Source organism: Rhamphochromis sp. 'chilingali', assembly GCF_963969265.1.
Source record: "Rhamphochromis sp. 'chilingali' genome assembly, chromosome: 18".
Lineage (NCBI taxonomy): Eukaryota > Metazoa > Chordata > Actinopteri > Cichliformes > Cichlidae > Rhamphochromis > Rhamphochromis sp. 'chilingali'.
The window spans coordinates 22,758,697-22,785,684 of record NC_137945.1 but is presented as its reverse complement, the minus strand read 5'-3'; the positions used below and the strand labels follow the sequence as shown (position 1 = coordinate 22,785,684).

General features: G+C 41.0%; 1 protein-coding gene across 1 annotated transcript; it reads left to right on the top strand.

Annotated features, from left to right (window-relative positions):
* On the top strand, positions 1-26,291 carry LOC308385392 (uncharacterized protein; the record flags this gene model as incomplete). Its single annotated transcript, XM_080864243.1, has 4 exons — positions 1-279; positions 370-453; positions 849-1,070; positions 26,082-26,291. The coding sequence occupies 4 exons, from the start codon at positions 1-3 to the stop codon at positions 26,289-26,291; spliced, it is 795 nt and encodes a 264-aa protein (XP_080720369.1).
* Positions 26,292-26,988: the final 697 nt, after the last annotated feature.

Here is a 26,988-nt window from a genome sequence, read left to right as displayed (position 1 = left end):
ATGGAGATGAGCAAAAAAAACGCTGATACCTCTGAGGCTGTTTCCAGTTCAGTCTCAGAGCAGAAACAAGATTTTGCTGTCCCAAGAAGCCAGGATGGCAACATCACTGCCACTCTGCACCATCCCAGCACTGCTCCAGAGAAACCTAAAGGAAAGGCCCGGGTGGTGTTCACGGAGAGGCAGTTGAATATTCTTGTCCATCACTTTAATTTGAAACGTTACTATGAGCCAAGGGAGATGAAACAGTTGGCAGAGATGACAGGTCTGACCTACAGACAGGTGAGTGTTTTTCAATTCAATAGAACATAAGAAATTGAATTTTGGGTCCATTGTACTGATTAAATGTTTTCTGTTTTCTTCCGTCTTTAGGTAAAAAATTGGTTTCAAAACAGACGGAGTAAGTTTAGGAGGAGGTCACATCCTCAGCATGTGAATCAGGATGTCCCACTTCATGTAAGTATCTCCTATTATTGAACAGAATTGTTTATGATTTGATTTTATGGTATTTTTAATTTGGTTGTTGTTTTGATCTGTGTTGTTCAGCACTTTGGTCTGCCTGGTGTGTTCTTAAAGTGCTATACAAATAAACGATGATGATGATGATTATGTCATTATCTGGGGAATTGACTGTATTTAAAAAAGTGTAATGCCAATAATTTAAAACAACTATTCTCGTTTTACTGACAGTCCCCTTGTCCCCTTCAGTTTCAGGGAGAGAGACATCTCCTATTAGAGTATCTCCTATTATTAAAAAGCACTGTTTCTGATTCTGTCATTATCCGGGGAATTGATTGAAGTATTCTTAAAGTATTCTTATTTTACTGACAGTCCACCTGTCTGTGTTTCAGTTTCAGGGAGAGGGACAGCCCCCATTCAGGCAGCAGTACACCGAGCACCAGGAGGTAAACCCAATCCCAAATGGTGGAAACCATCAGGGCCCCTATCATCATGCTGTGGACAGTTTTGCTCCTGGACCTCAGTGGACCTTCCCCAACTCGCCCCAGACATTTGGCTGGTCGATGCCACCAGACAACAGCCAGCATGAATTTAACCCTGCTGCTGGTATGAATGTACATGAAGAATACTATATGCCTTTTGTATGAGAAACTGTAAATAAAATATTTACACCCATTCAAAACTGAACTTTCTCAGCCCCTCCCCCTCTTTATTTATAGAGTTTTTACATGTAAGTTGACATATCAGGCCCAATAAAGAGGGTACCACAGACACAAAGATATATCTCAATACAGATTAGGCCATTAAAGTTAAATAAATAAATAAATAAAATAAAAATAAAGGAAAAAGTGGGAAAAACACACAGAGAGAGAACAAAACAAAAGAAAAAGCAAAGAAAAAAAGAACAAACAAAAACAAACAAACAAACAAAAAAACACTCCCCCCAGAACCAGAACAAAAGAAAACCCCATGGTACTAAAGTTTAGTCTGTTGGAAGTGTTTTCAATGAACTGAAGTAAATAATAAAAGGCTGCCACATCTGTGAGAACTTATTAACATTTCCTCTGAGTCTGAATTTTATTTTCTCCATTTTTAAAAAGAACATAACATCTTCCAGCCAACGTGATCGGGCTGGAAGGTGATGAGCTTTCCAAGACAGCAAAATTCTACGTCGTGCCAGCAGTGAAGTGAACATAACATCCAGCTGTTTATGACTAAGGTTTAGGGTGGCATCTTCAGAAACACCAAACTAGTGGGCATGGTTGGAGTGTAACGCTCAAAACATGAGAGAGCACTTCAAAATAAAAAGTCCAGTATAACTTAAGTGTCGGGAAGGCAAAAAACAGGCGTTGCATCTGTTGCACAGGTCAGGAATGCTGGGGTATATTTTAGATAATCTAGATGTGTAATCTGTATACCGTCTTAAACTGAATAAGGGAGAGTCTTGCACATGAGGCTGAAGTATGAATTTTGTCAATTATTTTGTCCCAGTAACCTTCCCCAAACGTAAGACCCAGTTCCTTTTCCCAATTCAAAGCAATTATTTGGTTGAGTAATTGCTCGATGCCATAATTAAAGTATATACTTGTGATATTAGAGCCTTACTGTGAGGCTTCAACTGGAATAAGTCTTCCCACCAAGGCTTGAGAAGCTGACTTGGAAACTCTGGCAAGATAGAAGATGCACAGTGTCTTATTTGAAAGTAGCAGAACAAATGATACGAGGGCAAATCATACAAAGAACAAAGGTCACTAAAGCTGAGAAAATGTTATCTTTAAAAAAGTCATAAAAACATTTGATACCTTTTCTTGCGTATATGCAAAAGGAGGAGCCCACCAGCGATGGGGGGAAGAGGTAGTTGTTGCAGATTAGGGTCAGAGCAGAAGCAGAGACTGAATTGAAGTGATGCCGGAATTGATACCATATTTTTAGAGAGCCAATTAGAACAGGGTTGTCTGTGAATCGTAACAGGGAAACAGGAAGGGATGAAAATAATAGTGCCAAGAAGTGATACAGGAAGGTTTACCCTTCTTTGAAAAGCCAACCTTACACAGGTCAGCAAAGGGTTAAATTTTGCTGCTTGCAAAGCTTTAAATGAACTGGTAATACGCACTCCTAGATATCTAAAGCCTGAAGAAGCTAGTTGGAAATCAAAATCGGTTTGTCTAAGCTCTTGTGCAGCTGGGTTTATGGGAAAACATTCACTTTTTTATATATTAATCTTGTACCCAGAGAAAGAGCCAAAATGTAGAAGTATTTTCATTGTAGAGGATAAATGAATTGTTGGATTTGTAACATATAATAATAAGTCACCTGCATATAAAGCAACCCTATGTTCCGTACCACCACGAATAACCCCTTGAAACAGAGGCGAGGTTCTGAGAGCCACAGAGAGAGGCTCTATTGCTAAAGTGAAAAGTAAAGGTGAGAGTAAAATACTCCGAAATCAGTGTTAGTACAAACAGATGCCAGTGGCGTAGTATATAAAAGATGAATCCAAGATATAAAATTGTTACCAAAACCAAATTTCCTCAAGACTGCAAAAAGATACCCCGATTCCACTCAATCGAATGCTTTTCCAGCATCCAATGAGATCACCACCTCAGGGACGGTGCTATGATTTTTGGAGTATATTATATTAAGATTATATTAAGAAGGGACCGTATATTAAAAAATGTCTTCCTTTAATAAAGCCTGTCTGTTCGTCTGATATAATAGAAGGGAGAACTCTTTCCAAACGGGTTGCTAGCAGTTTGGATAAGATTTTAAAGTCTACATTAAGAAGGCTTATTGGTCGATAGGAGCTACAACAGGTAGGATCCTTTCCTTCTTTATGCAGTAATGAGACAGAAGCCTGTCTTAGTGTCTGAGGGAGAGAGCCTTGTTTCAGTGACTACTCAAAAACCGACAACAGCAAAGGGGCCAGTTTTCTTTTTATAAAATTCGGGGGGGGGGGGGGGGGGGGGGGGGGGGGGGGTGCTTATGAGGACCATGGCTTAAAAATTTAGTTGATTTCAGTTGGATCAGAAGTCAAAGTACCTGATTCATTTTTAATTTGCAAAATTTGGCAAGATGCCGATTGGTGACGTAGCTGGTGGGCTAGCAGACGAGAGGCTTTATTACCATGTTCATAATAGTTGCCACGGGACTGTAATATCAATTGCTCTGCATCATAGGTTGACAGGCGACTGAACTCAGATTGTAGTTTAAGACACTGCTTATATATTTTAGGTGAGGGAGTTTGAGCGTGTGTCCGGTCTAGAGCTTGAATTTTGGCAGAAAGTTCATTTTGCTTAGCTTTCTTTGATTTATATAGGTGAGATGAATGGGAAATTATTTGTCCTCTGAGGTAAGCTTTACGTGTTTCCCATAGTAGAGAATTTGAGATGTCCTCTAAAACATTCGTAGTTAAGAAACCATCAATTGCAGATGAGATATAGTCACAGAAAGCTGAATCAGGCAAGAGTAGAGAATTCAACCTCCATGGATGCTGAGGTCTATAGCTAGGGGACAATACCATAAGCAGGACTAATGGAGCATGATCAGATATAACAATTGGAATACATTCAGAGTTGCAAACTTTAGAAGCCATGGAGCCATTTATAAAAAAGTAATCGATGCGAGAATATATGTGATGAACATTTGAAAAAAAAGAATATTCTCTGGCTTGGGGATTAAAAAACCTCCAATCAATGTGTCCATTTTGGGTGATAAAGTGTGAGAAAGCCCTGGACATAGCAGATGATGCTTTAGAGCCAGTGGCAGATTTGACTAAAGCTGGGTCAATAACGCAGTTTAAATCACCTCAAAGATCAGGAGGGTGCGTCTTTAAGTCAGGAATCATCCTCAAAAGATTATTAGTAAACACAGCATTGTCAAAGTTTGGGGCATAGACATTCACTAAGACAACTGGGTTATTCATGAGGGTCCCTACAACAATTAGATATCGTCCATTTTTGTCAGCAATCAATTTAGTAAGAGAAAAATGTATTTTATTCCTAATTAAAATTGCCACTCCTCTGGCTCTACTATCTATGTCTGAGTGAAACATATGACCTATCCATGGAGGTTTAAGTCAATTATGATCTTTGACTCACAAATGAGTCTGCTGGAGAAAAACGACATCTCCATTGAGATGTTTTAAGTGACTGAGAACCCGAGATCTCTTTTCCGGACCGTTCAAGCCTTTCACATTCCAAGACAAAAATCTAATAGTACTATTGTTGGCGCTATAACCAGCCATATATATGTTTTACTGAAATCTGGTTTATGACAAAATGACCGTACATGGGAAAAAACACCCCCCCACCCCACCCAAAAAAGCAAACAAACAAACCCACATACAACCAAGGCAAACAAAAACAGGAAAAATAACTCAGGGTGTAACAACCACATCTGTGAGCCATAGTTCCCCCCACCCATTTCTGTCCCATTTCTGAACTAAGGTGACCACAGTATATCCCCAACAACTTCAACATCCTAGCCCAAACTCCTGCTACCTAGAAACTGCATACAACCTTAACTTTGGAGTAATAAGTATATATCCCATCATAAATCAAACCTTCTAGGGATCAGTGAACATTAATTCAAAATATTACCAAAGAAACATAAGAACTAGGTGTTAAGACAGTGACAACTAGTATACCATGAAATAACAGAAACATATAGTGCTTGTCTGCCTTCTCTGTAATTGTCCGATTGCCTGTAAGTCAGCAAGGATTCAAGTCACTTTACTCGCAGCTGACAGTCACTGTGGCCTTTGAGCTTCAGCTTCGTTCCTGAAGCCCTGCACGAAATTATCAGCTTCTGAAGCAGACGGAAGCCACTTTTTCTCCCCTGTGGGCAGTGTGATGCACAGTTTAGCCAGGAAGGGGAAAAGGAGGTTTAAATTCCTGCTTATAAAGTTAAGAAATTGCATCTTTAAATGTGTTCTGTGTTTTGTTTTACTCTTTCCCTGTGGCGTTATGTTCATGTTGTGTCTACTGTGCCTTTCTGTCCCATGTTTCAGGTCCCTTTGTTCTTTCTCCTCAGTTTCTATTAAGTGTACATGTCTAGAGTTCAGTCAGTGTGTTTCCTGTTTTACTTTGAAGCTCTGTGTCTCATGTCAGTGATTCTAGTTTTGCTTCCCTTGTCTGGTCCAGCCTGATTACTCCCAGCTGTGCTCTCCTTCTGTGCCTCATTCCCTCGTTATCTCTCACTGTATTTAAGCCCTGTGTTTCTTTTGGTCAGTGTCGTAGTCTCTCCTCATGGCTTTGTTCCACTGTGTGTCAGGTTAGCCATGTCCCAGTTTAATTTTGTTATGTTTTTCATGCTGTTCTGCAATAAAGTATTTTTTTGAGTTTAATTCCTGCATGGTGAGTTTTGCGTTTGGGTCCTTCTCCTGTCTGCGCAAAACCATTTCATAGCGTGTACGCTGTGAAATGTCCATAAATTTTTCTATACATATTCTGTACAGTACATTGTTACCTGTATATACGAAATCAGTTGCTCATGTATTTAGGACCACGTTGTGTCTTCCTTTTATATTTTTTATTTTCCCTTGCTGTAAGAGCTCTGAAACACTGAAATGTATTCTATTCTATTTTATACAGAACATGGCTGCAACTAGTGATGGTGAGATGAAGCCTTGTGATAAACTGAAGCTTCCCATTCAAGCAGTCAACTCATGGTTTGAAGCATTGTGATGATTCATTTGCTCTACTGCGCCATCAAGTGGACGATTCAAGTGAAACAGGCTCAATGATTATAATGATGTGATGTGTAAACCTCTCAACTGAATAAATAAATTGGTCTTTATGGTTATTTATCCCGAATATTGGCTCAGTATGTCTGATACAAAAGAAAAAGGGGAAACTATCAAGACAGAGTGTTGGGGATGATTGTGTAATTGTGTAATCATGCTTATGTACATCTGAATAATGACACAAACTAGTGTGTGGCGCTTCAAATTGAATAAATAAAGAAATTACTTTTGTTCATGACACCACTAACTAAACTCTAAATATTAGTTATATTTAATATCATATTAATGTTTGTGTATAATACATTGGCAGCTTAACACAGGAATGTACATGGAAACAAAAAGGGAGGGACTTGTGATGTGAATGTGCTTGTGACTTTATAACAGTGCTCATGACACTAGGGAAAAGTTATCATTTGTTTTTACTCAAAAATAGCAGCTTTTCCACAGTGCTGGGCTTTAGACAGTTTCTCTTTTTTGAGAGGATTTCTCCTGCTTTTGAAAATACCCTTTCACAGGGCACAGATGAAGCAGGGGTTGCAAGAAAAACAACAGCAAGTTTATACAAGTTTGGATAAAGAAATTTGTGTCCAGCCCAGTACTCCAGCGGATTCTCCAGTCTGCCGATATTTGGTTCATGGAGGTATTTCTGCACTTCAGCTGTTGCATCAGCAGAAGCATTTGGGGTCTTTGTCTCCAGAACAGTGGTGTCCAAACGATGCCACAGTTTGCTACCAAACAGAATGTAAGTAACTAAATACAATATAATAATCGAAATGTGCTCATATACCTTGAGTCACAGGCTGAGAAGCTTTTGATGATGAGGCTGCTGCTGATGAGGCTGCTGATAAGGGAGCCAAGTGCTGCACAAAAGCAGCACATTCAAAAATAAGTCTCTTCTCAGCATCCATTGCTTTATTTAGGCTAAAGAAGCCTATTTTTTTGAACCTTGGATCCAGCAATGTTGCCAGTGACATGATGCTCATTGACTGCAATGTGTAGAGCTTCTCCTTTAATTGTCTCCTTAGATTCTCAACCACGGTGGAGCTCTCTGGAGTTAGGACAACTCCCATTTCCTCTTCATGTAGTGCATGGTGCAACATTGTTAGAAGTGGAATTACTTTGGATCCAGACACTCGCTTTTCCTCTGACAGCTCAGTGGTGGCATCATTAAATGGGGAGAGTATTTTAAGCCATTCTGCCATAAGGTCATACTGTTCAGAGGATAGTGGGCAAATATCAGTGTGCAGGCCAGCTAACGATGCTCCAATAGGTTCCCTGAGTTCATGAACATGAAGCATTTGGAATGTGTTGTTCCAACGTGTATCCACCTCTTGAATTAACTTCAGTGCAGGCCGGCCCATTTGCTCCTGCACCTCTGTCAGCCTCTCCTAGAAAAACAGCCAACAAAACAAAACTGATTCATTCAAGCTGTGTTACTGCAGCAGCACCTTAAAGCAGTAGTGAAATAATGGAACAAACCTTAGCAGTTGTACTGCTCTTGAAATATCCCACCATCCTCCTACAGGTAGTCTGGATGTCAGACAGCGTGGTGTGTTGATCAAGAGCTGTTTTGACCATGTATGTGCCACACAATTACTGTGACGCAAACGAAGCTCCTTAGCACAAGCACCCATGTTTGCTGCTCCATCAGTCACATAACATCTAACTTTGTCTGTAATGCCCCACTCTGACATGAGCGATGCTGTTACTTGTGACAAATTGATAGCAGTATGAGCTTGAGGGAAGTGCTAAACACCTAACACTACAGAATGCAATGCAGTCAATGAAATGGCAGGTGACGGCTAGGTAAGCCTCTGTGTTAATGGAGGTCCACATATCAGATGTCAAACTAACTGCAGAAACCTTGGCCACAGTCAGTTTTTCTTTTTGTTTGGACTCTTTGTATCTTTGGTCCACCATAGCTTTTCAAGCCTAAACAAATGAAAGTAAAGTACTTAATATGGAAATGAAGGCAAAATGGAAACATGCTTCATATTTTAAGATACACACCTGTCTTGTGGGGAGAACATAGTTAGGGTTCAAAACTTTAACAAGCTTCCTAAACCCACTGTCCTCCACAATAGTGAAGGGCTGGGAATCCTCTATCACCATGTTGACCAAGGCCTCATCCACATCATTCCTCTCCCCTGATACAACAAAAAACATTAAGAAATTACATATATCAGTAAATACAACCCAAATATTAATGAATTACATGGGGAATATAAATTTTTTTTTTTTTATTTAACCTTTATTTAACCAGGAATGTCCCGTTGAGATCAAAAACCTCTTTTTCAAGGGAGTCCTGGCCAAGAGGCAGCACATTTCAAAACAAATACATACGAACAAACAAAGTTAAAATTACACAAAACAATTACACATTATTGAGGCAGTCTGTAGGCCTTTGAGTTTAGTTTTAAAAACATTTAAAGACAACAGTTCAGTCAGTTTCCAGTCTTTCTGTAACAGGTTCCACAAAAAAGGCGCAGAGTGGACAAAGGCTTTCTTACCCACCTCTGTGCGGACAAGGGGAACAGACAGCAGCAGCTGATCATTTGAACGCAAGGAGTAAGAACCACTATTTGTCCTTGTGACCAAAGTACAAATATAAGGAGGCAGCAATCCAAGCATAGCTTTGTAAATAAAAGTGTACCAATGCCCCTGTCTTCTAATGGCCAAAGAAGGCCATTTTACTCTTAAGTACAAGTCACAGTGATGGGTCAGATATCTACAGTTGGTAATAAACCTCAAGGAAGCATGATACATCGTGTCCAATATTAGAAGACATGAAGAAGAGTTCATATACAGAATGTCACCATAATCTAACACAGATAAAAAGGTTGCAGTGACAAGACGTTTTTTTACTGCAAAAGAAAAACACTGTTTATTACGGAAGAAAAAACGAAGTTTAAGTCTCAGTTTCTTTACAAGTCTCTCTATATGTGGTTTAAAGGTGAAGGAGTCATCAATCCAGACACCAAGGTATTTATATTCATGAACTATCTCTATGACATTTCCTTCAAGGGTGGACACCACTGGAATAGGCTCCGGGACCTTCTTTGACTTAGAAAACAACATTAGCTTAGTCTTGTCAGCATTGAGAACTAAATTTAGCTGAATAAGTGAATGCTGGAAAGCAACAAAGGCTTTCTGTAGGGTTTCAATGGCCTGAGCAAGAGATGATCCATAACAGTAAATAACTGTGTCGTCAGCATAAAAATGCAAATTTGTGTCTGAGACATTTTGACCCAAGTCATTGATATATAAAAGGAACAGAAGGGGACCCAAAACTGAGCCCTGTGGCACCCCCTTGTGGACAGCAACAAATTTAGAACAAAGACCTTCAAGTTTAATGCACTGGGTTCTATTATTCAGATAATTTGAGAACCACGCTACTGCATGTTCTGACAATCCAAGGCTGAGCAGTCTGTTTTTTAGGACAGCTAACAACAGGCATCTGCTGTGATGTTCACAATTCTGATGCAGTCTCACATGTATCAGTACTGATAAATGATCAGAATTATAATATTCCTGACTGCCTGAGGCTAAATTGAACCAAATCAGGACTTTGAGAACCGGAATCGAATGGATTATATCAGTGATGATACCCAGCCCTAGTGAGCAGCGTAGGCCCGACAGAAGTGGATGTAGCTGTGGGTAATAAGAAAAGATGAAAACAACTATTGATAACTTTTTTGTTAATATAAGGCCTGATCCGTCTGAAATTCATAGCCAGTGCTCTGACACGGTGCCATCAATCTTTGAATGCTGAAAAAGCACAGTATCCAGAAAACACATTATATGTTGCAATAAATGCACTGCCCAAATGTCCCCTCTCCCCACTGCCTTTCAGCAGCATGCAGTACAGTTAGTTAATAATTTAGAAATGAATGTTGTCTGTATGGACTGCAATTCCCCCCCAAAAAAGTGCACATGTAGCACTGCGGTGTTAAGCGATGCGGTTGAAAAATTTGAGTGTGCCTAACTTTTGTGCCGGTGTGCGTAAATTGTTCAAGTTAGGCACACTGGTGTGCCCATGGCAAAAAGTTAGTCTAGAGCCCTGCCAATAGCTGTAGAAAATGCTAACATTGTTATCTTTTTACAAAAAGAAATGCTAAACATGAGGTTTTTGGACAAAGTTTGCGTTCTACATTCTTTAAGCACTGTTTCGAGCACCATTTAAGCACCGGCACAGTTTCAAAAGTACCGGTTTGGCACTAAACGATACCCATCCCTACGTAACAGTAGCTACAGTCATCTTTATGCTGTTGAGGCTAAAACTTGATGCTACGAGCTCAATCATCATTGCTAGAAGGCATCATTTAGAATATCTAGTAATAAAGGAGCATTAACTGTTAGCAAGGCTCTCTGCTTTCTCTGTAAAAACTTGCACTGTGAAGTCCAGGGTTGTTCACATTTCATGCAGTGCTGAAGACACTGGTGTTGCAATCATAATGTCCGTTGCCTGGTGGCATCGACCAGCCAAACAGGTGAGGTGAGTTGTGGAGGATCCATTGAGGTTCAGGCACAACATTGCCCACAGCATCAGGATAGTGGGCCTGATTATTTGCACCCATTCTCATGAAGTTTTTTTTTTTTTTTTTTTTTTTTGGCCTGTCCCGTTTGGCTCTTTTGCCATCAGAATTGTTGTCTAAAGGCAAAGAAAGATGCCCAACGGATTTACTTTACCAAACTGACCATCCCAGCCTTGCCGTAATGGTCCATTTGATTCACCTTTTATTGTTTATTTTATTTTCACTTACTGAATACGGGACAGACTTGACTGGGGGAAAGAAGGGGAGAAAGAAAGAGGGAAAGAGAAACAGCTGAGAAGAGGGACGGGGGAGAAGGGCAAAAAACAAACACCAACAGAACGGGCAGAGAAAAAAAAATGCATATATCAATCACCTGGATCACCTGCTGAGAAAGAAAAAAGAAAGCAAGCAGAAGAGAACAAGAGTAATAGAATAAACAACATTACAATGATATATGGGAATATGACAGTAAATACTAAATGTTAAACATTATTGTGCAGCACATAAGATCAACAGAACACAGTGTGCTTTGAGGTAGGAGCCAAAAAGGGTGTAGTTTGTGGGTGTGATCACCCGTGTGTACACCTGTGAGCATGGACGCGCTTTTCTTTTGTTTTTTTAAAAGGTTCCTTCATGTAATAATCTGCTAGAGGGTGTGGGGGGGCCACAGCCCCGTCCTCCAGGGCGTGAAGCAGGTGTGGAGGAGATCAAAACTCCAGACATCCAGAGGCCCCCAGAACACAAGAGACTAAGGAAGACCAACAGAGGGGCAGCCGCGCCACTGTCCCGGAAAGAGCTGAGGAGAGTCCCAGATGAGGGCTCACTCAGCAGCCGCGGAGCAGAAGCCAGGGGGAGTTGCAGTGACGCGCCCGTGAGCTCCGCCGGCAGCCAGCTTGCTTCATTCTCACACCTAGCACTTGTTGCAGTGTTTTTCCCATTCTGGTTTCTCTGGACAGCAAAACTCTGTTCCTCCTCTATGACAGAGCAGGAAACTGCTTTAGCAGTCTCAAAGATGTTGTTCTTCATCTTCTTAGCAAGAGCTTCCTCAGCCCAAGCAGCAAGTTCTTCCAAAGGAAGACTCCCTTCAAGGATGCTGCCAGAAATCCACAAGTGTGTGAGGTAGAAAGACAGAGGGCAAGTAAGCGCAAGTCAGTATGCTCCACATTTGTCATCATGGTTACTGATATTATCTCATCTTCCTAAGATTCTAAATTTTGGGTTTACTTTTATTGGTCCCAAGTCTGATGTTGAGAGTAAAGCCTAAAGAAAAATAAGTTATTGTCAGCTTTTCTACTCTCTGCTCTGTGACTACAGAGTCTTGAAATAAAACATGCAATGTTATTAAATCTTCCCCTTACTAAACACCTGAAGTCAGCTCAACTAAAGTGTAGGATGCTGCTGATGGCCATGTAAGTTTGTACCAGGGTTGTATTGCAATCTGTCAGGGAATGTTACAGATGCAGCATGGAGGCTGGAAGCTCCCAGTTTGAATCATGACTATGCCCCCCCCCCCCCCCCACCCACCCAGATTCTAAATAAACGAAGAGAATACACAGATGTGCCCAAGATTCTGAAAGAGCAGCAGATTCCCTTCCCAGCTCGGCTTAAGGTGAAATATACTGATAAAACAAAAATTTAGAACATGGCAGCTGAAGCCACTGAAGACATGTCTAGTAGAGGTAATGCTGTGAAAGTCGTTCAATCACCAGAAACCGCTCTGGAACTGAAGCAGCTAACCTGGAGCAAGGTGGGCAGAGAACCAATGAGCGCAGCGCTGAACAAGAAGCGAGATCCTGGCTGCAAAGAAAAATTCAGAGCCTTCAGGAGGATGGCACCTTCTCCCTCAGGAAACTGAGGTTTACCCACACTGTTTTACTTAAGTCTACTTTATTCGGTTTATGGTGCACAATACATAAATAAAAGAATGCTCTCTACGGTGAGGCCTAAGCCATCGAGAGCCTCCTTCATAGACTGATGAGGAAGTTGGCTCTCGAGGTGAAGCAGGGTCCATTTCAGGGACCTCTACCTTGGAAGTTAAGATCTTATTTTGATTTTTGTTCCTTTGCTTGCTCACAAAGCCAATGATGATCATGACTGGGAAGCCCACCAGCAACCACGTGCCCTGCAACGTTGTGTTTTTCAACAACAGCAAACTTTATTTATATTGCCCATTTAAAAACCAGTGGTATACCAAAGTGCTTAACATAGGAGGGTCAATTGTAAGTAATAGAGAGAGATGAAGGCATGGCAAAGTACCAAAGGAGAGACAAGAGAAATACATAAAAGTATAATAGAATAATATGTGTAAAAGATAAGGAACATTTTAAATCTCCTGAATCTAAACAAACAAATTCAAACTGAAAACAGATTAATGAATACATTATTAACTGAGTGAATGTGGATTGATATTGTTTATTTAGGAATTAGATGATGATAATATGCCAGAGATGGCCAACCCAGTCTAACACAGTATATCTGAAACTATGACAGAAAGGAAGTCATGCTCAAATATTTCGAGTTTATCATCTAAATGTTACAGCAAAACTTCAGCTACAGTGCCGTCCACCTCTGAAGACATGTGCTTACATCATGATGAGTTAGGACTGATTGTTTCAGACTGCAGAACCATTTTCTCAAGATTCTTTAGATCAACCACTTCATACTATGACTATACTATAGACTATTGTGGCAGAACATAGAAAGATAGACGTCTAAAGTCTGTAAAATATTTGGATGTTCAGTCTGTCAGATTTTGAGGCACATGGAAAGTTCAGTTTTGCAGGTGGTAGATTTGTGTTTTATTTCCAGCTTCTCATGCACAAGACACATCATATTCTAAAACATGGTGTTCTCTCTCATTTCCCAGTGTTACACTTGGCTCAAAAGCTGCAACATAAAAAAGGAGATGAATACCAGAGTATGGGTGAGAAGAGGTTTTATCTTAAAATGGAATAGCAGGTTGGCTAAAAGACAAGGCAAAGACAAGTGAGCTCCCTGGGAAGCTTGCCTCAGGTATGCTTTTATCCATACCTGACTAGGTGTGGCCAATTAGCACCAGCTGAACACTGAGCAGATTAGAAGCTGCAAAGGGACGTAAGACCTCCTCCCTTAAAAGGGTTCCTCTAGGACCCCTAAATTTATTAAAAGCCCCTCTGAAGCCTTCAGGTCCTTGACCCACAAACCTGGAATAACAGAAGCACAGTGTTCACATTATAGTTTGCATCCCTAAGCATGAGGATTTGAAGTTGCCACACTGAACACACAAAAAGTAACATGTGACCAACACAAAGGAGCACAACAGTCACAAACCCAAAATGATTACCTGATCTGCTACAACACAAAACCAAAAGTAGCAACAAATAATCACAAGTGAACTGTTGTCTCCACCACACAAACAGTCACAAGTGGCGTTATACCACAACAAGTTACTTTAATCCAAAAAGTTCAGAAAATCAAGCACACTAGTGACCAACCACAAAATGGAGAGCTATGGCCACACAATGATCACATCAAGGGTGGCTCAGCACCCCACAGTGTTATTGCCATCACCTGGCCAACAACACTCACAAGTGATCCAACAAAATATACATATTCCCCACAACACTAAAAGTCACAGCACAAAACACTCAACTCACAAGGATCTCATTAGCATCCATCAACACTGACATATGCACTAGAGATGGACCGATCCGATATTACGTATCGGTCCGATACTGACCTAAATTACTGGATCGGATATCGGAGAAAAATAAAAAATGTAATCCGATCCATTAAATATCACGAAAGCACCTCACAAAACTTGCAACACGCCGTAACTCACCTCAGAACGTTAGCACGTTGGAGCAGTATGCATCACGTGATAGAGCGGCTGTGGCATGCGGGACCTGTCGGTGGTCTGGATAGCATGTGGAGCTTCGCTAGCAACCCGGCATTTCATCTCCGACAAAGTTATCCCCGAGAGAAGTAAAGCAAGTGTGTAAGTCCATCTCTGAATGTTTGTAAAGCATTCCTGCGTTAAGCTTAACCGACTGCCTCTCGCTCTCCGGCTGCTACTTCAATCATGAAACTGCTTAATGATCAGCTGATCGGCTTTTCTGTCGCGAGTCCGTGTCTCTTGTTTGCTTTTGGCCCACTTTGCACCAGAAAGAGGAAACCAGTGGATAAACAACAGCAGCACGTTTAAGCTTGATCAGCTGTTGTTAGAATTTATTTAATATTACTTTCTACTCGAGGATCTTTTTCTACGTAGCTGACGGCTGGTAACTGTGCAGGGGCGGATCTAGGAAAGTTTAGCCAGGGGGGCCGATAGGGCATTAACAGGGAAAAGGGGGCACAAAGACATACTTTTCTTTCTTATTCTCATTTAAAATGTCGAGCTTTTAATTATTTAATATTTATCTGAATCTTACACCCAAAGTTTTAATCTGATGTAAAATGTATAGAAGTCCATTATTGTATATAGTAACTGTTAAGTCTAATATACCCTAGTAAGCTATAGTACTTTTTCCTTTGGGAAGGTACCATCTGTGCAGTCTGCAATTTTGTTGAAGAAAGATGTTGAATCTATTTAATATTTCTTGAAAAATAATTGATTTCTGTGTATTTTTTTTTTCACACTGCATCAAATTAAGGTTGATTACGTCGATTAAGCATCATGAGGTGGAGCGTGAGGGGTGGGTCCCTATTTTTTATTTATTTATTTTTGTTGTTGCTGGGAGTTGGAACCCTATTAGTTAGGTTGCTTAATATTTATGCTAAGTACTCTTTAAAATACCAGAATAGGGAGGATGGTGTAGGTTTAAGTTTATTAGATTGATCAGTATTGCTGAACTATGAAATATTTTTTTTTTTTTGCATACAGGTATAACAGAATAGCTTTAGTGTAGTTGTTGTTTTAAACTTGAGTATGAACTTATACAAAATGCAGAAAGATATTTTAAAAACAGTTTTGTTGATTAAAAAACACTATCGGATTCATATCGGTATCGGCAGATATCCAAATTTATGATATCGGTATTGGTATCGGACATAAAAAAGTGGTATCGTGCCATCTCTAATATGCACACACATGGTGTACACACAATGCCAACTTCAAAATGGTCTACTTGCCTCAGCCACAAGACCATAATCATGAATGGTCTCAAACCTCCTACCAAGTTTGGTGCCACTGATTTACTAGCCTAAAACACTAAAAACAACAAAACCCTAACTTTACCTACCCTAGTCTTCAGTGGTGTACCAGGCTCGAGGCAACTTTAAAGGCGAACTCGAGAGCAGGCAGCAGACCAGAGATATAGTCTCCTACCAAACTCTGAAGCGTACCCCCCACCCAGGATAGCCACCAAACACAATAAACTAAAACAATAAAGCAAAACAACAAGTGCTTTGATGGAAGGGCAGCACAGCCACCCAGCTGAAACACATTGACTAAAGGGACGTTACTCAATCACAGTGAGCACCTTCACTCACCCACTTAAAAGCAATACAAAAAAACTGATATTCAATCTCCACTAAAATGTCCAAATATCCTGGACGAGCCGCCACTTATGTTACGACCCGGCTCAAAAGCTGCAACATAAACAAGGAGATGAACACCAGAGTATGGGTGAGAAGAGGTTTTATCTTAAAATGGAATACAAGGCAAAGACAAGTGAGCTCCCTGGGAAGCTTGCCTCAGGTATGCTTTTATCCACAGCTGACTAGGTGTGGCCAATTAGCACCAGCTGAACACACTGAGTAGATTAGAGGCTACAGAGGGACGTAACACCCAGAAAGTATATATTTTTTTAAATGTAAAAAATATATTTACAGTATCCACAGATTTTACAAAATTCTAATATTTCTAAAATCCACAGTTTTTAAGATAAAAGGCCTAAAATTCACCTTGTGTCTTTCATTTACTGAAAGAGACTAAGTCTGACAGATTATTTGAATTACATGAGTTTAAAAAAAAATTGTCGTGGTCCTGGGTTGTTAGACCCAGTGTTTTGTGTTTAGTATTAGTATTGTCTTATGCTTTGGGTTCATTCTTGTTTTCTTAGTTCCTTGGGTTTTGGTTCTTGTATTTAGTGTTTCTGATATCCCTACCTGTGTCCTCTCCCGGTGTTCTCTTTGTATCTCTGAGTTTGTGTCTCAAAACAGTTTCCGGTTTTACATTGAAGGTCTGTGTCTCGTTATGCCCATTAGTTTCAGCTGTGTCCACCCCGCGTGTCATTTCCTCATTGCCTGGTGTGTATTTATAGTGTGTGTTTGCCTCTTTTTCTTGTCACTCTGTCTGTTTAATTTGATAAACCTCTGTGGCTCTCTGCTCTCCATTCTCCACACGTCATCCTCTGTGTCACCTCATTATGTTTTTCCCTGCAGCCTGTCATCACCCACCTGTGATGACAGGCTAAACAAGATTCCATGACTTCTAAAAAATGCATGTACTCAAATATTATAGTTCATTATGTTATGAGACTCAGTGAAAGTAAAAGAAAACATTGAGGCTGAAAACTCATGGATGGCACTGGCTCTTTCACTGTAAAAAGAAGTTTTCTTCCCACGCAGTGAACAACGTACGCTAATGTTTTTGCCGCTTTTTACGGAATCCAACTCAAAGTAAGGTCAGTACTTCCATGCTTTAAACGTTGCACGCTCATACTCTCTCCTGCACTCGTTATATTATCCATTGTTATCTGCACACAGCTGTTGCCACGAACGTAGCACTCGCTTACGTCATTGTCATGAGACACTCTCGCAAACAAAATAATGGTTTAGTAACACAGTAACGCAACGTGCTTATGGGAAAGTAACAGTAATCTAATGGCCTTTTTTGCAATAGTAATCCCTTACTTTACTCATTACTTGAAAAAAGTAATCGGATTACTGTCACTTGGTGTTTGCTCGCTCTATGGTAGAGTATCACTTCCTGTTCCTGCTCAAACACAGTGGTGTTTCTGAGTAGCTTATCTGCTTAGCAATTTAATTAAAAAACTTTAAAATACATTCTTTTTCACAGTATAATCTTCATGTGCTTCATCCGAAGCACACTTTCTATGTACTCACTACCTAATTTATAGCCAAAGTATTCACTCACTGTGTCTAGGGTTGCCAACTCCCTGAAAAATAAATAAGGGACACCTCATGGCCAGGGCCGGGCAACCCAGTTGTCTTCACCCTTCCCAGTGTGGTAGCTCTTTTTTTTGTGTGTGAAATTATTTTTTAACCATTTGACTTGAATTTGATTTAAGCAGATGGATATTCTTTTTGATATGACCATATGGGAAACAAATGATCATTTAGCCATTTATTTTTTAGCTCAAAATGACAACATTAACACAGTAAAACAGGTCTCTTTCTTAAACAGAAGCCTGTCATGCTTAACTTTTGAGAATATAAGTAAATCTTTCTTTAAAAGAACTCTGTCCTGCTTAACTTATTATATAAATTAATAGAAAGCAATAGAACGAAAAATATTCTTGTAACAGTGCACATATAGTGCATTTAGTACAATTGGCTTCAGCTGAGGTATTATTTCAGCTTTTCTAATGCTAATCAGCTGCTCCTGTTTGTAAACCCACTTGTTCCCATGATTATGCATCTTAACTCATCATATTCATCTATGTATTACTTTTATGTATTAGTGATCTATTTGTAATCATCTATCCTTGCAGTTGTTTATTACACAAAATAAATTATATTATCACACTTCTGGCCACATAGCGCTGATATTCACTGCACATGCCCATATTAACCTTAACCAGAGGGTTTAAAAACAACAAACCAATGTTTACATACCATATCTGCTTCTGCCGTGGCCTGGTGGACAAAAAATTGGTTAAGGGTTCCCCGAGCTGTCACGCCCCTCATGTTCTTCATGTGCCCACCACTAGAAGCATGCCTATGGAAAAAGTGCGCCGGCACACAGTGCAGTGCGCTTTATAGGTGTTATCGTGCACTTTCCCAGCCAGGTGTTTTCCTTTTCCCATTCTTCCCTGTACTTTTGCAGCCTTTTTTTTCTTTCTCTGAGGGGAACAAACATTGCTGCTCTAATGCTGGGCTTACACTGTGCGATTTTTGGTCCATTTTGAGCCGATTTTTGAGTCGTGCGACCGATTTGGTGATCGGCCCGTTTTTGGCCTTCATCGTGCATCGTTTAGTATACGTGGGGTAACGAGAAGCGGCTGTGTCACCACACCCGCTCACACTGCTCACGCGCAAACACGTAAACGTCGGTGAAAAAGACGGAGCAGCACGGCAGTGCAGCGTGTGATCTGGACACAAGCGATGGAGGCACAACTTGTAGAACTTTGGAAAGCTCATCCGAGCCTTTTCCATGTGGCATCACAAAATTATCATGACCACAACAACCGTGAAAATAGTTGGATTTACATTGCTGCTCAATCACAGCTGCCTGATCATGTTTTTCATTAGCAATTTAGCAAAGTTGATAGTGTTGGTGTGTGTGTGTGAGTGAAAGACAGAGAGAGCGACAGATTTTCTGTTACAAGCTTCATGTTATGGAGGCACAGTGTGAGCACTCAGGTCGTATCAGAGCATCGGGCGGTATAGTGTGAGACCTGCATCGTGACCTACCAACTTCTAACCCCTGCGAGTCAATCGTGCAGTTTGAGCAGGAGCTGAATAACGTGACTGAAAAAAATCGCACAGTGTCTGCCCAGCTTTAGGTGTACAGTCGTCCGAGACTTGCACCGCAGTGTCGGCGTTTGTTTCCCTGTTGGCCATGCTTCTTGTTATGGTCATCTGTTGTCTTCCGGTATTTTCTCCGCAAGCGACCTTTCCTCGACCAATGAGATGAGCGGTAATCTGAATTGTCATACTCGAATTGTCATAAGTGTGCTGTCAGCTCATTGGTCACAAAGCAGGAGAGGGGCTGGGAATTATGTTTTCAAACAAAGCGTTAATTCCATAAACATTTATAGACTACTTTTGATTCTCACTGTGTTACAGGATAAAGTGCGTCCCTTATTAGCTCAATACGGGACGTGTACTTTTGTTTCGAAATACGGGACGATTCCGTTTTTTAAGGGACGGTTGGCAACCCTAACTGTGTCTATACTGTTTCGCTAGCTTAGCTTAGCTCGTAGCTGACTCGTTAGCACCATGGCTACTTCATCTGTCCCTCCTGCACTTTCCTGCTTATTGTGTCAGATGTTTAGTTACTCCTCAGCCTCCTTTAGCAGTAATGATACTTGTAACAAATGTAGCATATTTGCAGCTCTGGAGGCCAGGATTAATGAATTGGAGACTCGGCTTCGCACCCTTCATTCACCCGTAGCTAGTGCAGCCGAAGATAGCGTAGGCCCCGCTAGCTGTTCCCCAGCAGACCCCAAGCAGCTGGGGAAAGAGGGCTGCTGGGTGACAGTGAGGAGGAAGCGTAGTCTTAAACAGAAGCCCCAGGTACACCACCAACCTGTCCATATGTCTAACCGTTTTTCCCCACTCTGCGACACACCCGCCAGGGGTCAAACTCTGGTAATTGGGGATTCTGTTCTCAGACGTGAAATATTAGGTCTCTCTCCTCCAAGTCTCTGTTAGTACATGACTTAATAATTGATCAACAAATCGATTTACTCTGCCTTATAGAAACCTGGTTGCAGCCAGATGATTATGTTAGTTTAAATTAATCAAGACCCCCGAGTCATTTTAACTAGTGACGCGTGAATCATGAACGAATTGTTCAATACTCGAGAATCGCTTTACTGACTCATGAATCATGATTCACAAGTCCAACTGACTCAATGAATCATCCTTGTTGTTGTTAGCAAATTAATTTCATTAGTAGAAATATATCTAGCTTAAGATTAAAATTGTGGAGAAAAACACTACATCCAGTATCTTAACAAAAACACTTCTGCTCTGAACTGGAAGAAAAAAACCTGAGTAGAAGCTCACATCAAGACAATAGCTCCTCAGTTCACAGTAGCATCGCTCTGCTAAGATGCTAACAGCCAAGGGCGTAGATTTGGTTTTGGCATTGGTGGAGACAGATGATTCAACCACCGAACCATGCCCTGTTTCTTTTTTTTTTTTTTTTTTTTTTTTTTTTGTCTTTGCTTCTTGATAAAAAAGGAGAAATATACTTGCCTACATATGCTAAAAGTGCAAAGTGTGCATGTTAGTCCCCGTAGGGAAATAGTTCCTCTGCATTTAACCCATTCACCCAGTGAAGCACTGGGCAGCCACCAATGCAGCGCCCGGGGAGCAGTGTGTAGGGACGGTACCTTGCTCAGGGGTACCTCAGGGTAGCCGTTCAGTGGAGTCGAACCACCGACCTTCCGATCATGGGGCCACCACTCTACCTACTGAGCTATCCCTGCCCATGCTATTCCACATGCTTTTAAACCGTTTTAAATTACAATTCATAGTTTTATATGTGAATTATATAATGTTAAATTACTATTAAACAAATGACTAAGTATTTTTGGCTTTAGTTTACTTCAGCCATATTCCATATAAATCAGGTATCATACAAAAATAGAGTCATGACAATAACAGAATATGACTTTAAGGACTTAACAACATTACTTCAGTGATAATACACCAACATCTCTTACACATTAGCACTAAGGCAAAACTGAATGACCTGGTGGTTTTTGTCCATGAAACTACTCATCTAAGATTACCACAAAGTAAAAGATCTCTCAGCAAAATTATGCAACATTTTAGGCACACTATTGCCCCTATCAAATCAGTGAGCTGGGATTTTTTTTTATTCTAAACATTAACTACTTTTACGGCAACAGACATGGAATACTGGTGCCCCACACAACAACTCAATGTCCACTATGTGAAGGAGCCAAACACATGCCTTCTCCTCTCGTTAATCTATAGCACCAAAACATCAGTCAGTCACCTGTGACCTTGCCTCTTCACCTCTGTCTGAGCTACAACATGGCAGAGCTGCCTCTGTCACCTGTTAAATAACAGTGAGACATTCCAAATACATGCAGTCACACATGTGCTTCAAATACAGTAATGAACAACCAAGTCATCATCCAATTTCACCTGTGATCTTGTATCACCATTACTCCCTGAGCTTTGTGTTGGTTCTTCTGTCACCTGACAAATAGGACATACATGACAATAAGAATAAAATGTGTAGCTGCTTCAGTGTTTCTGTCAATTTGTGCAGATCTTGATTCATCAGTAATGTTTGTAGGGTGAGTGCATTTTTAAAACTATTTGTGCAGACTGCACTACAAGGTGGAATATTTGCAAAATCATGACTACCTTATGATATTTTGTCTCAAAAATTAACCGTATGAATATGTCAGTACCATTAGGATGACATTTTTGCGTTAGACATATAATTTTAACAGCCTTTGTAAACTAATATCCTGGCCCGCTCGATGCTGCCGTTTTCTCCGACAGTTTCAATCAAAATTAGAAATGCTACTCTGGGAGACTGAGATAACTAATAGTGCTGCCTGTTGTGCAGTTAGTTTCCAAAAAACGTTATTCATGGTTACATACAATTTTAGACTGATGTGGGCCAAAGCCTAGCATAGCCTGTAACATTATTATGACGGACACATTATATGAGTGAACCTGACTTTAAGTGACTTACAGGTTTCTTTGAAAAACACTTTCTTATATCCAGGTTCTTCCTTTTTGCTGCCGTCCTCTTCACGTCCTTGCAGGTCCTCGCAGCGCAGGCTTGCCGCTGCTAAAACTAAACAGAGCTCCCTGAAAGGCTCAGCCAATCACATTTGCCATATTTGTCACATGAGGTAGGACCCCAGTAGAGAATGTAATTTAACTCTTTGTGCACCGCTGGGTGAATGAGACATTGACAGATCCTTTTTTTTTTTCTTTCTATCGCTTTTGTTTTTCTTTGCTCAAAGAGATCAAATTATTGGTGGGGACAATTCAATAATCGCTGGATATTGGTGGGGACATGTCCCTTCCGTCCATGCCAAATCTACACCCTTGCTAACAGCACATTTGAGCTATGTCGCTACCCAATCGGTAACACGCATGCGCAAATCTTACGTCACTTCCTCTCTTTGCCAACATTGCGACATTCAATATATTTGAATGATACGGTTAGCGACCAGTTAGCTCCTAGAATTTCTCAACAGCTCTGCCTCCTTTTTGAATACCGGGACGTTTAAATAACAGATACCTCTGTATACAAACAAATTGATGCTTTTCTCCTCAACAGAGAGCGTCCCCAGATTGAACAAAAGCTCCGTAAAATAATGGTAAATGGCCTGTATTTATATACAAATACCCCAAAGCGCTTTACATATCCAACACCCATTCACACACTGGTGATGGCAAGCTACATTGTAGCCACAGCCACCCTGGGGCGCGCTAACAGAGGCGAGGCTGCCGGACACTGGTGCCACCGGGCCCTCTGACCACCACCAGTAGGCAACAGGTGAAGTGTCTTGCCCAAGGACACAACGACCGAGACTGACCAAGCCGGGGCTCGAACCGGCAACCTTCCGATTACAAGGCAAACTCCCAACTCTTGAGCCACGATCGCCCCCACATAATAAAAATGGTGCGTAATTACGGACTTAATAATACTGACTTAGTAATGTGTCACGTGAAGATTCATCAGCCAGATTAAGTGTTTACTAACAATTGACAGCGATAGCGGACATCATCATCGGTATTCCAACAATCCTCTCATCACAGACAAGCATAAACACACTCGGCTATTGCTAAATCAAATTTAACATGCATTTGAAATGACGCTAATTCAGTTTATAATAGGGTTCATTCACTCGGTCAGCAGGTGGCAGTATCCTCACTAATGTCCCGATGTTTTAATCTTGAAGTTATATAATCCACTCCTTTGAGTTATATTGACGACGTTTCAGCCTGAACATGAAGAAAAACAACAACACAAAACCTCCGGCAGTGGAAAAACCTCCCTTTCACAACGTAGAGAAACCGTGTCTCGAATGACTCGAATGACTCAAAAACCCCGATTCTCTTTGGTGAGTGACTCATTATAACTCGATTCAGTAAAAAGATTTTAATTTACCATCACTAATTCTAACTACCAGAAACCTCAAAGCGCAGGCCGAGGGGCAGTGTGGCAGCAATTTTTCACACCAGCCTATTAATTAACGAAAGACCAAGACAGACTTTTGATTCATTTGAATTAAACCCTGATGCTTAGCCTTGTCCACCCCAGCTGTAAAACTCAGAAACCAGTCTTGTTATCATCTATCGTTCACCTGGGCCTTACACAGAGTTTCTATCTGATTTCTCAGACTTTTTATCTGATTTAGTGCTCAGCTCAGATAAAATAATTATTGTGGGTGATTTTAACATCCATGTAGATGCTAAAAATGACAGCCTCAACATGGCATTTAACCTGTTATTAGACTCAATTTGCTTCTCTCAAAATGTAAAAGAACCCACCCACCACTTTAACCACACTCTAGATCTTGTTTTAACATGGCATAGAAACTGAACATTTAACAGTGTTTCCTGAAAACCCTCTCCTGTCTGATCATTTCCTGATAACATTTACATTTACAATAATTGATTACACAGCAGGTGAGAGTATACTTTATCACAGTAGATGTCTTTCTGAAAGTGCTGTAACTAAGTTTAAGAACATAATCCACCCACTGTTATCATCTTCAATGCCCTGTACCAACATAGAGCAGAGCAGTTATCTGAATGCTACTCCAACAGAGGTCAATTATCTTGTTAATAATTTTACCTCCTCACCACGTACGACTCTGGATACTGTAGCTCCTGTGAAAACTAAGGTCTTAAAACAGAAGTACCTGACTCCGTGGTATAATTATCAAACACATAGCCTAAAGCAGAAAACTCGTAAGCTGGAGAGGAAATGGCACAAATTTAGAGGATCATCATTTAGCCTGGAGAAATAGTTTGCTGCTTTATAAGAAAGCCCTCCGCAAAGCCAGAACATCTTACTATTCGTCACTGATTGAAGAAAATAAGAACAACCCCAGGTTTCTCTTCAGCACTGTAGCCAGGCTGACAAAAAGTCAGAGCACTGTTGAGCCACCATCCCTTTAACGTTAACTAGTAATGACTTCATGAACTTCTTCACAAATAAAATGTTTATAATTAGAGAAAAAATTACCAATAATCATCCCACAGATGTAATATTATCTACAGCTACTCTTAGTACCATTGATGTTAAGTTAGACTCTTTTTCTCCAATTGATCTTTCTGAGTTAACTTCAATAATTACGTCCTCCAAACCATCAACGTGTCTTTTAGACCCCATTCCTACAAAACTGCTCAAAGAAGTCCTGCCATTAATTAATTCTTCGATCTTAAATATGATCAACCTATCTCTAATAATCAGCTATGTACCACAGGCCTTCAAGCTGGCTGTAGTTAAACCTTTACTCAAAAAGCCATCTCTAGACCCAGCAGTCTTAGCTAATTATAGGCCAATCTCCAACCTTCCTTTCATATCAAAAATCCTTGAAAGAGTAGTTGTCAAAGAGCTAACAGATCATCTGCAGAGGAATGGTTTATTTGAAGAGTTTCAGTCAGGTTTCAGAGCTCATCACAGCACAGAAACAGCTTTAGTGAAGGTTACAAATGATCTTCTTATGGCCTCTGACAGTGGACTCATCTCTGTGCTTGTCCTGCTAGACTGTTGTGTCCTGTAATGATTTTACCATATTGCACCACTAGAGGGTGGTGTCGTTAAATAAGAGTAAAGTGGAGTTGGTAAAGTTTTAGAGTTAGAGTATAGTTAGATGGCTAACGGATAACTTGTTGTGTCTCCCTGTTAAACCTACGATGTAAAGTCTGTGTTGAATCCATTAAAGAGCACTGTTCCTTTATGAGGACTGGTTTATTACCGGCCGCTACTAGTGGTGGGCGGATTGATCCAAATATCGATAGTATCGATCCCAAGTCGGGATCGGTATCGGATCAATACTAGCCTGGTTAGATCGATTCTTTACTTTGAGTTCTGCTTGTTTGCTATGCTGTGCTTTTGGCAAAAACGAAAGAGCCAGGTCACTGGACTCGCCGCTCCTGTGTCAGCGGAGAACAAGCACACTTTGCCCCCCCTCCTATGTTTCAGTGTTGCGCTGACACGTCACGTGACTTAGACACTTTGGGGGTTATTAAGTCGTTTACATATTAATTATATTTTTACCAATTGTTTTTGTTGTTGAGAATTTTAATTGTAATTTTTGTTTTATAGTTTATCAACAGTATTTGTTTTAATTTGTTTACTGGTTTGTGTGACTTAAGATTAAAAAAAACAAAAAACAAAAATCGTCACCACGGCAGACCCGATGGCATTCTCATGCTTCACAGCATTATTTATTCTTACAATAAGCACACGGTTGCTGTAACAGTACATTCAACGGCTGCAGCTCTCCCGCTGGCAGCCGTACACACCACCAAACCTGCAGCGGCATCGCAGAACATGCCCTGCCACATACTCCCATCGCCCGCTTCACCCCACCCCGCGAGCAGGTGAGGGAATCGGCCCGGACCATCGGCGCCCCATGCCCTGGCCCAGCGACAGGGAAGTGTCCACTCTGGGGTCGCCCGCGCCTCCAGCGGAAGCGGAGTGGAAGTGAGCCAGGGCTCAGAGGCAGCTGGGCAGACGGCCGGCACGCAGGACCATGCAGCCTGCGTGCCGAAGCGGACAGCATGCCGCCCTCAGGCAGGACCCCCGCGCACCTCGCGCACCATTACCTCTATCTTCAGCTTGGCAGTCCCGCTGGCGTGCCAGCCTCCGGCTCACCCCATGCCGCGCGCTGTCCACCCTTACAGTGGTCACCCGGTTGCTGTAACAGTAGCCTACATTCAACGGTTGCAGCCCTCCTGCTGCCAGCTGTACATATCAACACCAAAAACAACAACAGCACATGCAGCGCACAGGTTTTAAGCCGGTGAGGCATGATTGTAGATGCAGTGAAGGTGAGTCCATCTCACCTGCAGCAGCATCGCAGACCACGGCCCGCCACAATAATAAAGCATTTTTCATTTAATTATAAATAAATTATTTCTCCTAATTATGTCCTGGGTTTTAAGTAATTAATAATACAAAAGGAAAAATCACAAAAAACACTTAAGGTCATGAAAATTAATTGCGATTTAGCAATTCAATGAGGCATCCACCTTATTTATTGAAAAGTATCGGTATTGGTATCGGCGATACTAGCCTGTATTTACTTGGTATCGGATCAATACCAAAAATATGCAGTATCGCACACCACTAGCCGCTACTACATTTTGGCGACGAGTAACCCTGCGTGTTTTTTCTGCTTAGTT